We start from the raw sequence: 12,431 nt of genomic DNA on the forward strand, positions 1-12,431 counted from the left end.
CAGAAGATAATATACTTTATAAGATACTTCCTGATTTCCTGATACTTTATAAGATACTTCCTATTTTTTTATATATAGCCTATATATTGTTTTAATTATCGAATATCCACATACATTCTTAGCAGACAGTAGTAGCTTGATTGCAATGTTGAAATTGCATGGGCTCTGTTTGCGAGTTCGTGCTATATGTTACTTGTAGCCTATACATTTATACACTTATACATTTTTAATATTCAGCTGGTTTTGGCAATGTAAGGTACAATCTGGTTGCCATGGAGGATGAAATGTGTTTCCCATGCCAATAAATCCCCTTTAAATGTAATTGATTGATGTGATTATTTGTCACCTGGACACAAGGTTTATATTGTAGCGAATATAGATGGATTCCTGCGACAGTTCTATTAAAACTATCAATAAAATAACCTACATTTTAAACATATTTTGGACAGCATTCTGTATATGTCTAAGGCTAATCAGAATACTAATAGCATACAGCTACACTATACATGCGTTATATCATATAAAATGTTAACAATCCATATAGTAGTTGGTTACAATAACAAATAATAATGCTATCCGTTGTTTCACAGTAAGCTTGGTGGCGTAAGCATCCCACTGTTGTTTTATTCAATGTGTATTTGTTAATTTAGGCTGAATCATGTCACTTCATCTTATTTTAATTCATTCGTTCTCTCATACATTCAAACCTTTATTATTTATTCTCGGCAGGTTGCCCTAATTTACAGTGTCGTCTGGAACGGGATCCAATATAGCCTACAATTTAAAATACAATTTCAATTCACACAATTAATAAAATAAAAGTGAGAGTGAGCTCTCATAGTCTACTTGGCATTCCAAGCGGCAAAGCGGTCCAAAGATGTCAAATGTATGGTGGTAGTGTCCCATCGAATCGCAAAACAGCGACCACTGGAGTCACAGACTTCGGTAGGTCACCAATTGCTGCGTAGCTAACAGCCAGCATGAAACTGGAAAAATGAAACGTGGGTTTAAACTTGTAGTAGACAGTACTCGTAGAAGTAGTATGTGTTGCCACTTGCGATGTGAAATGTAAAATGTGTCACAAATCAGTGGTTCCAAGCTTTTGGTCTTAATGTATCTTCTTCAGTTGTTTGGGGTTTTGCCAAGCCAACAGCGGACTCATACATTTTTTGACTTTGTCTATTACTAACCAACATATTAATGAGGACATCGATCTGACGGACACGTTGTGCATTTTAATAATCAACTGTCTTTGGTGCGTCAGTTGCTTCAATCCATAGACTGTATAAAGGCTTCAATCATAGTTTCAGAGCGCATGAGAGCGTTGTGTAACAGTGACACCTACCGGTGGGGAAGTGCGCACACAAGAGGCTTGGACTTGGATGACTTGGAATATTTTCATATCATTCTGGGTTCATTCTCAATACATTGTTTTCGTGTTGGCCTACCCCTACCCCCTCCACCGGCTCAAGTATCCCTAGAGGTACTTGGTTGGGCAACGTTTTGAGGCATGTGATCAAAAAGACATTGTAGCCCATCTCTGACCTAAAGTGAGATTAACATATGCCTATTTATAACTAGACTGGTCTGTATTGTCATCATTCAGAACATCAAACTGCACTGTAATTATTCATTCACAACACCACATTTACACACACATACAAAACGGTATTAAACTAAGTGTTGAATAGCTCTATATTCAATCATAGCTATAGTATTTGTTCAGTAAAAGGGGTCTCCCCAGTGAACAGAAAATACATTTTCAGGTTGTGATATGAATTCAATCAGAGAGAACTAAAAAAGGATACAGGATAAACAAGGAAGTGATGAAACAAAAAATATATAGCAGACAAATTATAACTATACACTGTCAAATTTAAGCTGATGAATGATCTTTGACTGATTCTCTCTCCCAATCTTATAAAATTGGAATCCTGACCTGAAAAGTTACTTAACACTCTATAGCAATGATTAATATCAGAACATAGAACTTTAACCTTTTAACAAAAAACATTGTTAAAGGTTTTTTTTATATACAAAAACATCACTTAAACCCCTTTCAAGGCATTTTACAGACATCTGCATCACTAATGAATTGTAACTAGTTCAGGGTTGGTAAACCATTTTGTAGCTGTCTCAAGTGTAATCTGACTTATTAACAAATATCAGGAAATTCATGTCGAACGTTACTCTGTAGCTTCAGCCTGGTAAACCAACCCGGTTGCGTGAATTCAGGCTTTGGCGACTGTGGTCCCTGGAGGTTCCAGGTTGAGGGTTGTAGGTTCTAGTGCGGCTGACCCAGCAGGCCGGCTTTAGCTGCCATAGCTTCATTCTGTTGGATGTGATACTCCTGAAACCTCATGGAGATCCGCTGAGTCATCTTCAGATACTTCTGTAGACAACTCTCTGAGCAGGTCGTCTGATGGAGGAGAGGCAGACACACAGTACAGATATAAATGCCAGTCACAATTAGTACATAATCGTCCATCGTTTTTTTAATCTATCATAAAGTTGTCTGTGTTCAGTTTTACTTATTAGTTTACTTGTAAATTAAATGTTCTCAATTAGCAACTTGAATCAAATATGTTTTTCAAATTGATTAGGAAAAATGTTGCACATTTTGACTAAATATGGGTGAAAACATGGGTAATCTGTGGTATAGGACTCAAATCAGGCTCTAACCTTGTTTCTAGTCACGTGGTTCTCAAAGTGGGGTATGAGGACCCCCAGGGGTCCTTGAGGAGGTTCCAAGGGGGTCCCCAGCTAAATCATTGATAGGTAGGAACAGGACCATTTCGTGCCATTTGTACACTCTTGAGTTGGCCTAATGCATTGCATACCAAATTGGGTGTCCTTGAAATTAAAAAGGTTGAGAACCACTGAACTATTTGACTCATCAAACAATAATAGCGACAGTGAGAGGAGCAGGTGGACCATGCATTACCTCCTCAGGCTTCACCTCTCTGGTGGTGAAGTCTTTCACACAATCCATGAAACAGTTCTCTGTCAGCTTGTTGTACGTTCCCAGGAACTCCTTGAACTGCTCACACACAAAACACAACCATAAATAATCGATAGGGCTGGGGGTGATATGACTTCAAATCAATGTAGGTAATTAATACAAATTCTAAAGGAAATGGGCAGCCAGTGCAAAGAAGCTAGAATGGGTGTAACTTATGTGATCGAATTTTCTCGAGCCATTTAAAACTAAGTCTCACAGCTGCAATCTGAACCACCTGCATTGACGCAATGATTAATGATGGTGGGTAGATTTTTTTGGAGAGGCAGGAATAGAAGGTATTACAGTAGTCAAGGCGCGAATAACATGGTCAGAGGTGGAAAGAAGGATTTGATTTTAAAAATATTTCTGAGGTGGTAAAAAGCAGATTGAACGACCTTCTTTACATGACCTTCAAAGTAGAAGTAGTAAAAGAGGCATTAAATACAAAACTGGTAGAGTGAAAAGTATGTGCAATTTAGGAGTTCTGTGTTAAAAAAACCCAAACCAATATCCTAGATAAGATGGCTGTAATGGAGCTGAATAGAAGAGAATCCATTACCTGTTTGATCTGGTCTGACTCAGTCACCTGTACAGCAGCCATGGTTCTGCTTCTGGAACACGAGGAAATGAATGAAAGCTGGGTTTATTACTGTTACTTAAGATCCTGGTGGTCAATACGAGACAGTCATATCCATATATGGAGTCCCAATATGCCCAAAGATGGATGCCGTGATGTTGAAATAATATGTCAGTTAGCTCCATATGGAGTACCAAGCATTCAGTGATGTGGTCGGACCTAGTATCGCGTAACTATGGCGATCTATCCAACCAACCTGTATGATGTGAAAGCCTTTTCTACACTAACCTTATTCCTAACCTTAACCGCAATTAAACTATGCCTAACCCTAACCTTATTCCTAACCTTAACCTCAGTAAAACTCTGCCTAACTCTAACCTTATTCCTACCCGTAACCTTAGTAAAACAAATACAAGAACCGCTGGGGGAGTGGTCTGCGAATAAATGGGGGTGAGTGTGTTTTGGGGCGAGCCTTCCGGTTACCAAGATGAGTAGCGGTGCAACAGTTAATCAAACGTATCAATTTAATCGATTATGAAGTTAATCAATCATTTGATACAATAAACAATCTCTATTTTGGGCATGTAGATGGTCTATTTTCTGCCAAGATTTGGTGTAGAGGGAAAAAAGCAGGGGACAAAGTACAGACCCCTGGGGACAACTGTATACAGCATTTATTTAAGTGGTTTAACTGGGATACAGTTAAACCACTTAAATAAGTCTTGTAGCTACTTCTTTCAAAGAAGTAGCTACACTGCAAGTTACTTAGTAATAGGCCTGTCCCAATTATTACATCATCGTCTAATCGCAATTATTTGAGATAATCGCAATTATTTTGCATAATCGTTTCCATGTTGAACAATGTTCATACATTTTCAAATATAAAAAAGCAGAAATAGCAGATCTACAAGCTTACGTGTCACGACATGATGTAACCTTGTAGATCTATTATTTCTGCGATTAAAAAAATAATAATCTGAAAGTATAAAATGATTAAATATGTCAGTAATTTCTTTGTATATTTAAGTTATTTGTCATATCTGCCCTGTGCACATTTTGAGTACGAAGCCTAAAAGGCCAAACAGAACTTAAATGTTAATTATGACAGCCAGCCCTACTTAGTAAAAGTAGCCAGTTGAAAGCAGCTAGTTATAGGTAAAAGTAGCTAGTTATAGGTGAATCTACTTAGGACCCAGGGGTCCTTGAGGGGATTCCAGCTAGTGATTGATAGATAGGAACCAAATGGACCCTTATACAGCTCTTTAACTCTTGTGGGTTCCAGTTCCCACATTTACGCTGAGGATTTTTACAGTGTAGATTGGGTTAATATCAGAGATAAAAAGATATCAAATAGGAGTCAAACTGGGGATCCTGGAAGTGGGTTGAGAATCACAGTGCTTTAGCGCAGTGGTTCTCAACCTTTTTCATGTCAAGGACCCCCAACATGATATGTATTTGGCCGCGGACCCCCATCTCAAAACATTTTGTTCCAGGGACCCTCAGAAGCAAAGATTTGAGTTAGAAATGTTCTCTTTAAAAATGTAATATATTCAAATATTTGCACACATTTTCACTATTTTTCAAAAATAGCAGATCTGCTATTTTAGAATAGCCAAAGTATAAAGTGGTTAATATTATTGTGATGCTATATTAACACATTTTCCCCCGGACCACACTTTGAGAACCAACGCTTTAGCTAACACACTGACTGAATGACTGACAGCAAGTAGGCTAATGGCTATGCTAGCTCGTTAGCAATACATTTCAAATGAAATGAAACACTGAGGCAATAACCAAACAAATCACCCGAATAGACAGACAGAGATTGCCCGAATGTGATATTAAACAATCTGTGTAAAATGTACAATGAATAGTGCATTTAAAACACATATTAAATGATAAATGTATATCAGTCAGACCTTTTAGAACGGAGCAGCAGCAACCCGAGCGTCTGAAGGTCATGTGACAAACTGTGTTACTGACAATACTGTCCGATGTTGAACTGAAAGACGGGTGACGCGAGGTTAATGGGATATTTAATCTCTTATAATATCCCCCTTCATTATTTTTATATATTATTTTAATTTTTGTATTTATTTTCTTTTCTTTTATTATTTTCATCCATTCATTTATAATAGTTCTTATATAGCTCAAATGGATGTTGTACAAATTAGAAATATGTTGTTGTTAATTACGTTTTTATATATATAAAGTCGTATTATATATACAAGTGATATTTTATTATATTATATATCGACATATATTATATAAGTTGATGCCTGTCTCTCTCTCTCTTTTTTAAAGTCCGTTTAAAAAAAATACATTTTAATGTTTACATTGATAACTGGGCGGAAGTAGGAAGTATGAAGCAGGAAGTGCTGTATATTCAGTTTATTTGCAGTGTGTTGCCTTATTATGGTTTGTTGTTGTCAGTAACTGTTGCTCGGTGTTCCTACGTTTTTGATCACCTTTTGCTTTCAGTCTTATAGCTTCTCTCTCTGGTTTATTAAAGTCACCCATGTTGTTGTGGTAGTGTTTTAACTGATGTTTTTACATCTTTTTCTTTTCGTTCACGAACAAGCTGCATGAAGCGGGAAGTTTGAACGCCTAACAGTAACACTGTGGTGACAGTGCAGGTGAATATTATACACTGTTGCAGTGGTGGAAAAGGGACTCACATTTTGTACTTAAGTCAAAGTATCAATACTGTATCAATACTGCAATGTAGAAACACTCTGTTACAAGTAAAACGTCCGGAATTCTAGATGTACTTGATCAAAAGTACAAAAGTATTGGTCATTTATTTTACTTAAAGTACTAAAAGTAGAAAGTACTGTCTCATTATGCAGAATGTCCCCATTTCAAAAGTTTTCAAATGTATAACATGTATAAAAATCATTTGAAAATAGCAGATCTAAGCTCACAATGCATCGCATCGCAACGCATTGTGTGAGATTGTAGATAGGCTATTTTTCAAATGGTCGAAATGTGAATAGGGTTGAAGTGGTTATGTTTTGTAATAACAATCACAATCTACAAAGTAACTAGTAACTAAAGTGTTCAAATAATAGTGGAGTAAAAGTACAATATTTGTCTCTAAGATGTAGTGGAGTAGAAGTAAAAGTACAGAAAATTGGAAATTCTCAAGTAAAGTAAAAATACCTCTGCACTGTACTGATAACCTCCAGCTGATGAGTTCTATTTACTGTTTCTTAGCCTTGGATCAAGACATAGATGTATTTTATCGAGTCTGTTTTACTTAGATAGGCAAATGTCAAAATCGATCAAATACATCTATGATAGTCTTGATCCAAGGCTAACTGTTTATAATAAATACATTCTCAAGCTCCAACAGCTTGGACATCTGCTGTTTTTGGTGCGCGACACCAGTGTGCAACTATACTATAAATCAGGCTGTAGTGTAATTTAACAGGTCTAATATGTTTTGCGCTTGTATTGCTATTCTGGGCACTAGGGAAAACTGGACAGCTAGGAGGAATGGGCACTTGGGAAATCTAGGCACCTAAACAGAGGGCACCGGGAAATCTGGGCACCTCAGAATAGGGACTAGGGACCTCGAAAGAGTTGCCACCAGGGAAAATCGAGGCACCTAGATGGGAATACTTTGAAGTTTTAGGGTTCGTGTCCACAGAACAAATTTTGCACCGTTATGGTTACGGATAGGATTAGGCATAGTTATTATTTTTTTTACTGAGGTTAAGGTTAGGTTTAGTCATAGTTTTACTGAGTTTAGGATTAAGGTTAGGGTTAGGCTTAGTTTTACTAAAAGGTGCCCAGTCTTCCGGAAGACTGGGCACTTTTAGTGCCCACTCTTCTCCCCCCAAATTGAGCACTCTTCTTGGAAGACTTGGCACCTCTAGTGCACTCTTCTTTAGTCTAGTGCCCATTCTTCCCCCAAAAATGGTGCGCAGATTGCCACCCTTCCTGTATTCATGTAAGAAAGTGAAGATTGTACCTTTTGTTTTTCATGATTTTACTTTGTTTTCTTTTCGAGAAACTTAGCAGGGGTCATCAATGTTTTTCAGGCCAAACAAAGACCCCTCAACTGAGAGAGAGATGAAGCAGGGACCCCCCCTCATAAAATTGTATTGCAGATTAAAAATTGTAATAGATTTAATAGATTTTATCAGTGTTTGTTTGTTTACACAGTATCCTTTCTGTTAATATGATGGATTCATGTTGATGTGTATTTTCAGTCATTTAACCACATAGATCCTTTATACTTAAAACTGAAGTTGACCTTTGGCTCTGTAGTTGGTCTGCTGTTTTTTCCCTTTACACCAAACCTTTATTTTATTTTTTTATTTTTTGGGCTTTCATGTCTTTATTATTGATAGGACAGTGGGCTGACAGGAAATGGAGAGAGAGAGAGAGGGAGAGTGACTCGCAGGATCCGGACTCAAACCCACGGCGCGCTGTCAGGCTACAATGTAGCATAGGTGGCCGGACCGCTACGCCAGCGGTCCAGCCTACACCAAACCTCTTTGCTGAAAATAGCCGATCTACAAGCTCACAACGCATCATGCTGCGATGCGTTGTGAGCTTGTAGATGTAGATCGGCTATTTTCAGCAAATTTTACCCCCTAGAATAGTAGTAACTCTGTAGTAACTCTGAGGACCCCTTATGGGTCCCGGACCCCCTGTTGAAGACCCATGCTATAGAATGTTTGTTCATTAACAGGGACTCTCCCCGAGTCCCTGTCTCGCCAGCTCCTTAGTAAACAGAAAATACATTTTCAGGTCAGGATACCAATTTCATTCAATCAGGAGAGAGAACTCGTACAGGATACATGATAAACAATTGAAATAAGAAATTACGAAACAAACATAAGCAGACATAATTTGAGTCGGAACAAGCTGATGAATGGACTCTCTTTCTTGATTTGATGAAATTGGTGTCCCACCTGAAGGTGGGAACTGTAGGTGAAGGTGAAAATTGTATTTTATGTTTGTTAAAGAGCTAGAATAGCAAGAATATAGAACTTTAAGTTTTTAACAAAAAAAAACATGTTGTTTGAACCAAAAAAAACACTTACAGGCAGCATCTTTAAAGTAATATAGGCCTTCTCATACGCTGCTCAGATTATTACTTTGTCTATTCGAAAATAATCACTCTACAAGCAAGCTCACAATGTTTTATTAACGACTTAGGTCCTATTTTATACTTTGTCGCACAATAGTGAAAAAAGGTGATATCACAAGCTTGTCGTGGGCTTGTAGATCAGCTATTTTCAATATTTTTGAACGTTTTTGACATTGAAACTTTTCATCCATATTATAGCATTTGATTATGAATTGAATTTTATTAAATGAGCCATTATCAATTATTATTCATAATCGAGTAAATTCCCCCTACGGCTCATTTTGATCTCATACAATACAATGTGCTTTCATGTCAAGTGAAAGGTTATGCACTCGGACGAAGAGTCCAGCTGCAGTTCTGACGCCGGGGCCGTTTTGATCCGCTCCACGCGGATCCTGTTCCCCGACCGGGGGCACGAGTCCCAGTCCCAGGCGGGATCCGGTTCAGCGACGGCCTCCAACGCAGCTCCGGTGCTCCGGCAGTTTCCTGTTCAGTCGCTGTCCGAGCAGCACCGACCCACCAGGATAGAAGAACTCAAACAACCACGGCAGAAAGTTGACCAGGGTTTGTACACACACACACACACACACACACACACACACACACACACACGCACACACACAACCTGCACTATCCGAACTATTAGAAGTAATACACTGTAACACCCTGGATTCGAACTCAGATCTCCTGAATATCCTCAAATATCTACCTCTCATGCAAGAGAAAATCTGCCTTGGCCAGGGAAGATATCGGCCATATAGGCTTCAGGCAGTACTACTTGTCGACCAGTAGGTGCCCTACCCTAACCTCACTCCGTCAAATGGAAGAAGCTTGCGACACACATTTTGTTTCACAGCGTACTTGCATCTGAGACTTCGGGCGCAGAATCGATGACAGACGGAGTTTCATTTTTTCAAGTTACTAGGCAGGTGATTGGATGATCCCGCCCCTAGCAGCCGCTGATTGGTTCGTATGCGCAGCGGTTCGGGCAGCTTTACTCTGTGAGCAATCCCAGACCCTCCTTCCTGAAACCAAATGCAATGCAATGCATGAGATTTCCGGAGGGAGGGGGTGTTTACCAGGCTAGCCCTACCCGACACCCGGGTCTAAAATGTCTCAATAGAAGAGTAGGGAGACCACCTACCAACCACTGCAGATGTACTAGTTATATTGAATTAACATGCTCTACCACACAGATTGGTTACAATTATTTAAATCAAACCGTTTATCCTGTCATGTGTTGACTAGGGTTCATTCCTGCCATTTGGTCTGATCTTGCACTTTGTACATCGCTCTGGACAAGTCTGATGAAGGCCTCGATTGAATTGTAACATTTCCTTCCTTAACCGCAGAGAGAAGACAGAACAGATCAGTGAAGTCCAGGGCCACAAAAGAAAACCAGGTATTTTATACTTTTGTACTTCTTTGAGGAATGGAAGAAATCTTTATCATTTGCTACCGCTATGTCATCAGAGGGATTTGATTGGTGCCTTTTTACAAAATTCATATTGGTGTCAATAAATGCAATTGTGTAGTCACAGTTTCAGGTAAATATACAACATAAACGAACATAGGCAAAAATAGACATGTCACATCGCGACACATTGGGCCTCATGCAGGAAGCAATATAAAAAGAAATGTCCTCTCTTTGTTAGTATGCACGATTCTTTCTTAAAGATATAAAAGCAAAAAAACAATCATATTATAAAATGTTGGTAATTATATGTTTTTTAGTAGTTTTAATGATTGGATTATTGAATTTGTTGGCTAAAGAAATAGTATTTCAGTTAGTTACTGTGTAGTCTCGTGTAGCCAGACGCAATCTCCGAATGCTATCTAGAGTCTGAAATTACACATCCCGAAATCCGAGAAAGGAAGCTGCCATCTGTTCGTCATTTCAGTTCATGAAAATGTATTGTAAAATATCTTTACATTTATATTTTTTAATTTCCATTTCTGATAAGCAGCAAGCTATATAGGCTTAGATTATTTTGATTTATATTATGACAAATTTGCACAACTGTAAAGACGAAATGGAAGCGAGACGTATCGAGACGAAGCGAGAAATGGAAGTGAGACGTATCGAACGGTCGAGATACGTGAACTACAGGCATTCAGTATGCACACAGATTTATTGTAAGATAAAGACATGCCTAAAATGTGAGAAAATGTGACATGTGAGTCCACACCACAAGTACAACAAAGACAATGGTGAACAATATAGTATTAGTTATAGTTAATAGCCCAGTTGAAAATGCTTAATGGTGTTATTTTTTTTACTTTTCAGTTTTAAGACATTAACCGCATGAACCCTAGCATCCCTATTCTAGGGTGAACACTCAACAAAAGTAGAGCTATAGATATTTGGTATAGAGGGAAAACAATCTGCGGGCCTACTAGTATAGAGCCCTGGGGGACTCCGGTCAACTAAGAAGATTTAAGTGGTTAAAATGTTATAGAACTTACCTGAATAATTGAATTGAATCGAACCATAACATACTGAAAAGAACTGAATCCAGTGGTTTCCAGTAATGTCAAATATACCATGAATCTTAATCAATAAGCTAGACCTCTGCAGTACTTGAATGAATCCTGTGATAAATAATTTAATTTGGAGCTTGATTAAAATTAATCGTGTGTGTGTGTGTGTGTGTGTGTGTGTGTGTGTGTGTGTGTGTGTGTGTGTGTGTGTGTGTGTGTGTGTGTGTGTGTGTGTGTGTGTGTGTGTGTGTGTGTGTGTGTGTGTGTGTGTGTGTGTGTGTGTGTGTGTGTGTGTGTGTGTGTGTGTGTGGCAGGATCCTGGTAGACATAAGAGGCTGCTCACAGACAGACAGTCCTCTGCTCGGGGTAAGATTGCGTCAGTTAAACTTAACTGTTAACTAATCCGTCAACTAAACGTTTAACCCATTATATTGTCTTATTAAATGTAGCTGTTAATTCAATGGTTAACTAAACTGTTAAATTAACCTGTTCATGACTAATCTGTTAAAACCTATTTTGTTAATTAGCTTGATCAGTGTGCAGCTAAACCTCCATGTTAATCGTTCCCTGGATTTGGTTCTCACAGGAGCTGGTTCTGGCAGGGGAGCTGGTTCTGGCCCAGTAACTGCATCTGGTCTCAGAGCTGGTTCTGGCCCAGTAAGTGCATCTGGTCTCAGAGCTGGTTCTGGTCCAGCAACTGCATCTGGTCTCAGAGCTGGTTCTAGCCCAGTAACTGCATCTGGTCTCAGAACTGGTTCTGGCCCAGTAAGTGCATCTGGTCTCAGAGCTGGTTCTAGCCCAGTAACTGCATCTGGTCTCAGAACTGGTTCTGGCCCAGTAACTGCATCTGGTCTCAGAGCTGGTTCTGGCCCAGTAAGTGCATCTGGTCTCAGAGCTGGTTCTAGCCCAGTAACTGCATCTGGTCTCAGAACTGGTTCCGGCCCTGTAGCTGGTTCTGGTCTGGAAGCTGGTTCCGGCCATGTGGCTGGTTCTGGTCTGGAAGCTGCTTCTGGCCCTGTAGCTGGTTCTGGCCCTGTAGCTGGTTCTGGCCCTGTTGCTGCTTCTGGCCCTGTAGCTGGTTCTGGCCCTGTAGCTGGTTCTGGTCTGGAAGCTGCTTCCGGCCCTGTTGCTGGTTCTGGTCTGGGAGATGCTCCAGGCTCAGAGGTTTTGATCTCCCACTTCCCTGCAGGAGAGAGAGGAGTGGTCCTGGCAGCTCTGAAAAAGAGGTATAGACCCTTGTAATCTTTTCTGTTGCCTTGTCTGTCTCC

General features: G+C 39.3%; 2 protein-coding genes across 4 annotated transcripts in view; one reads left to right on the plus strand and one right to left on the minus strand.

Moving 5' to 3' along the window:
- Positions 1 to 626: 626 nt before the first annotated feature.
- On the minus strand, positions 627 to 5,535 carry timm9 (translocase of inner mitochondrial membrane 9 homolog). 2 transcript variants are annotated; one of them, XM_080414775.1, is made up of 4 exons: positions 5,498 to 5,535; positions 3,561 to 3,612; positions 2,945 to 3,040; positions 627 to 2,419 (listed from the first exon to the last, which is right to left on the minus strand). In XM_080414775.1, the coding sequence occupies exons 2-4, from the start codon at positions 3,600 to 3,602 to the stop codon at positions 2,285 to 2,287; spliced, it is 273 nt and encodes a 90-aa protein (XP_080270901.1). In that variant the 5' UTR covers positions 3,603 to 3,612; positions 5,498 to 5,535; the 3' UTR covers positions 627 to 2,284. The 2 variants fall into 2 exon arrangements, with proteins under 2 accessions (XP_080270901.1, XP_080270902.1); XM_080414776.1 differs by having other exon boundaries at positions 3,561 to 3,609; positions 5,498 to 5,529.
- A 507-nt stretch (positions 5,536 to 6,042) lies between these two features.
- Positions 6,043 to 12,431, plus strand: part of kiaa0586 (KIAA0586 ortholog) — a 62,187-nt gene continuing 55,798 nt past the window's right edge. For both annotated transcript variants that reach the window (XM_080414744.1, XM_080414745.1), the window contains exons 1-5: positions 6,043 to 6,214; positions 9,000 to 9,246; positions 10,035 to 10,084; positions 11,478 to 11,529; positions 11,750 to 12,389. In XM_080414744.1, the coding sequence (XP_080270870.1) occupies positions 9,009 to 9,246; positions 10,035 to 10,084; positions 11,478 to 11,529; positions 11,750 to 12,389 (980 nt within the window). In that variant the 5' untranslated portion in view covers positions 6,043 to 6,214; positions 9,000 to 9,008. The remainder of the gene's footprint in view (positions 6,215 to 8,999; positions 9,247 to 10,034; positions 10,085 to 11,477; positions 11,530 to 11,749; positions 12,390 to 12,431) is intronic.

Source organism: Gymnoscopelus braueri (genome assembly GCF_963280865.1).
Source record: "Gymnoscopelus braueri genome assembly, chromosome: 19".
Classification (NCBI taxonomy): Eukaryota; Metazoa; Chordata; class Actinopteri; order Myctophiformes; family Myctophidae; genus Gymnoscopelus; species Gymnoscopelus braueri.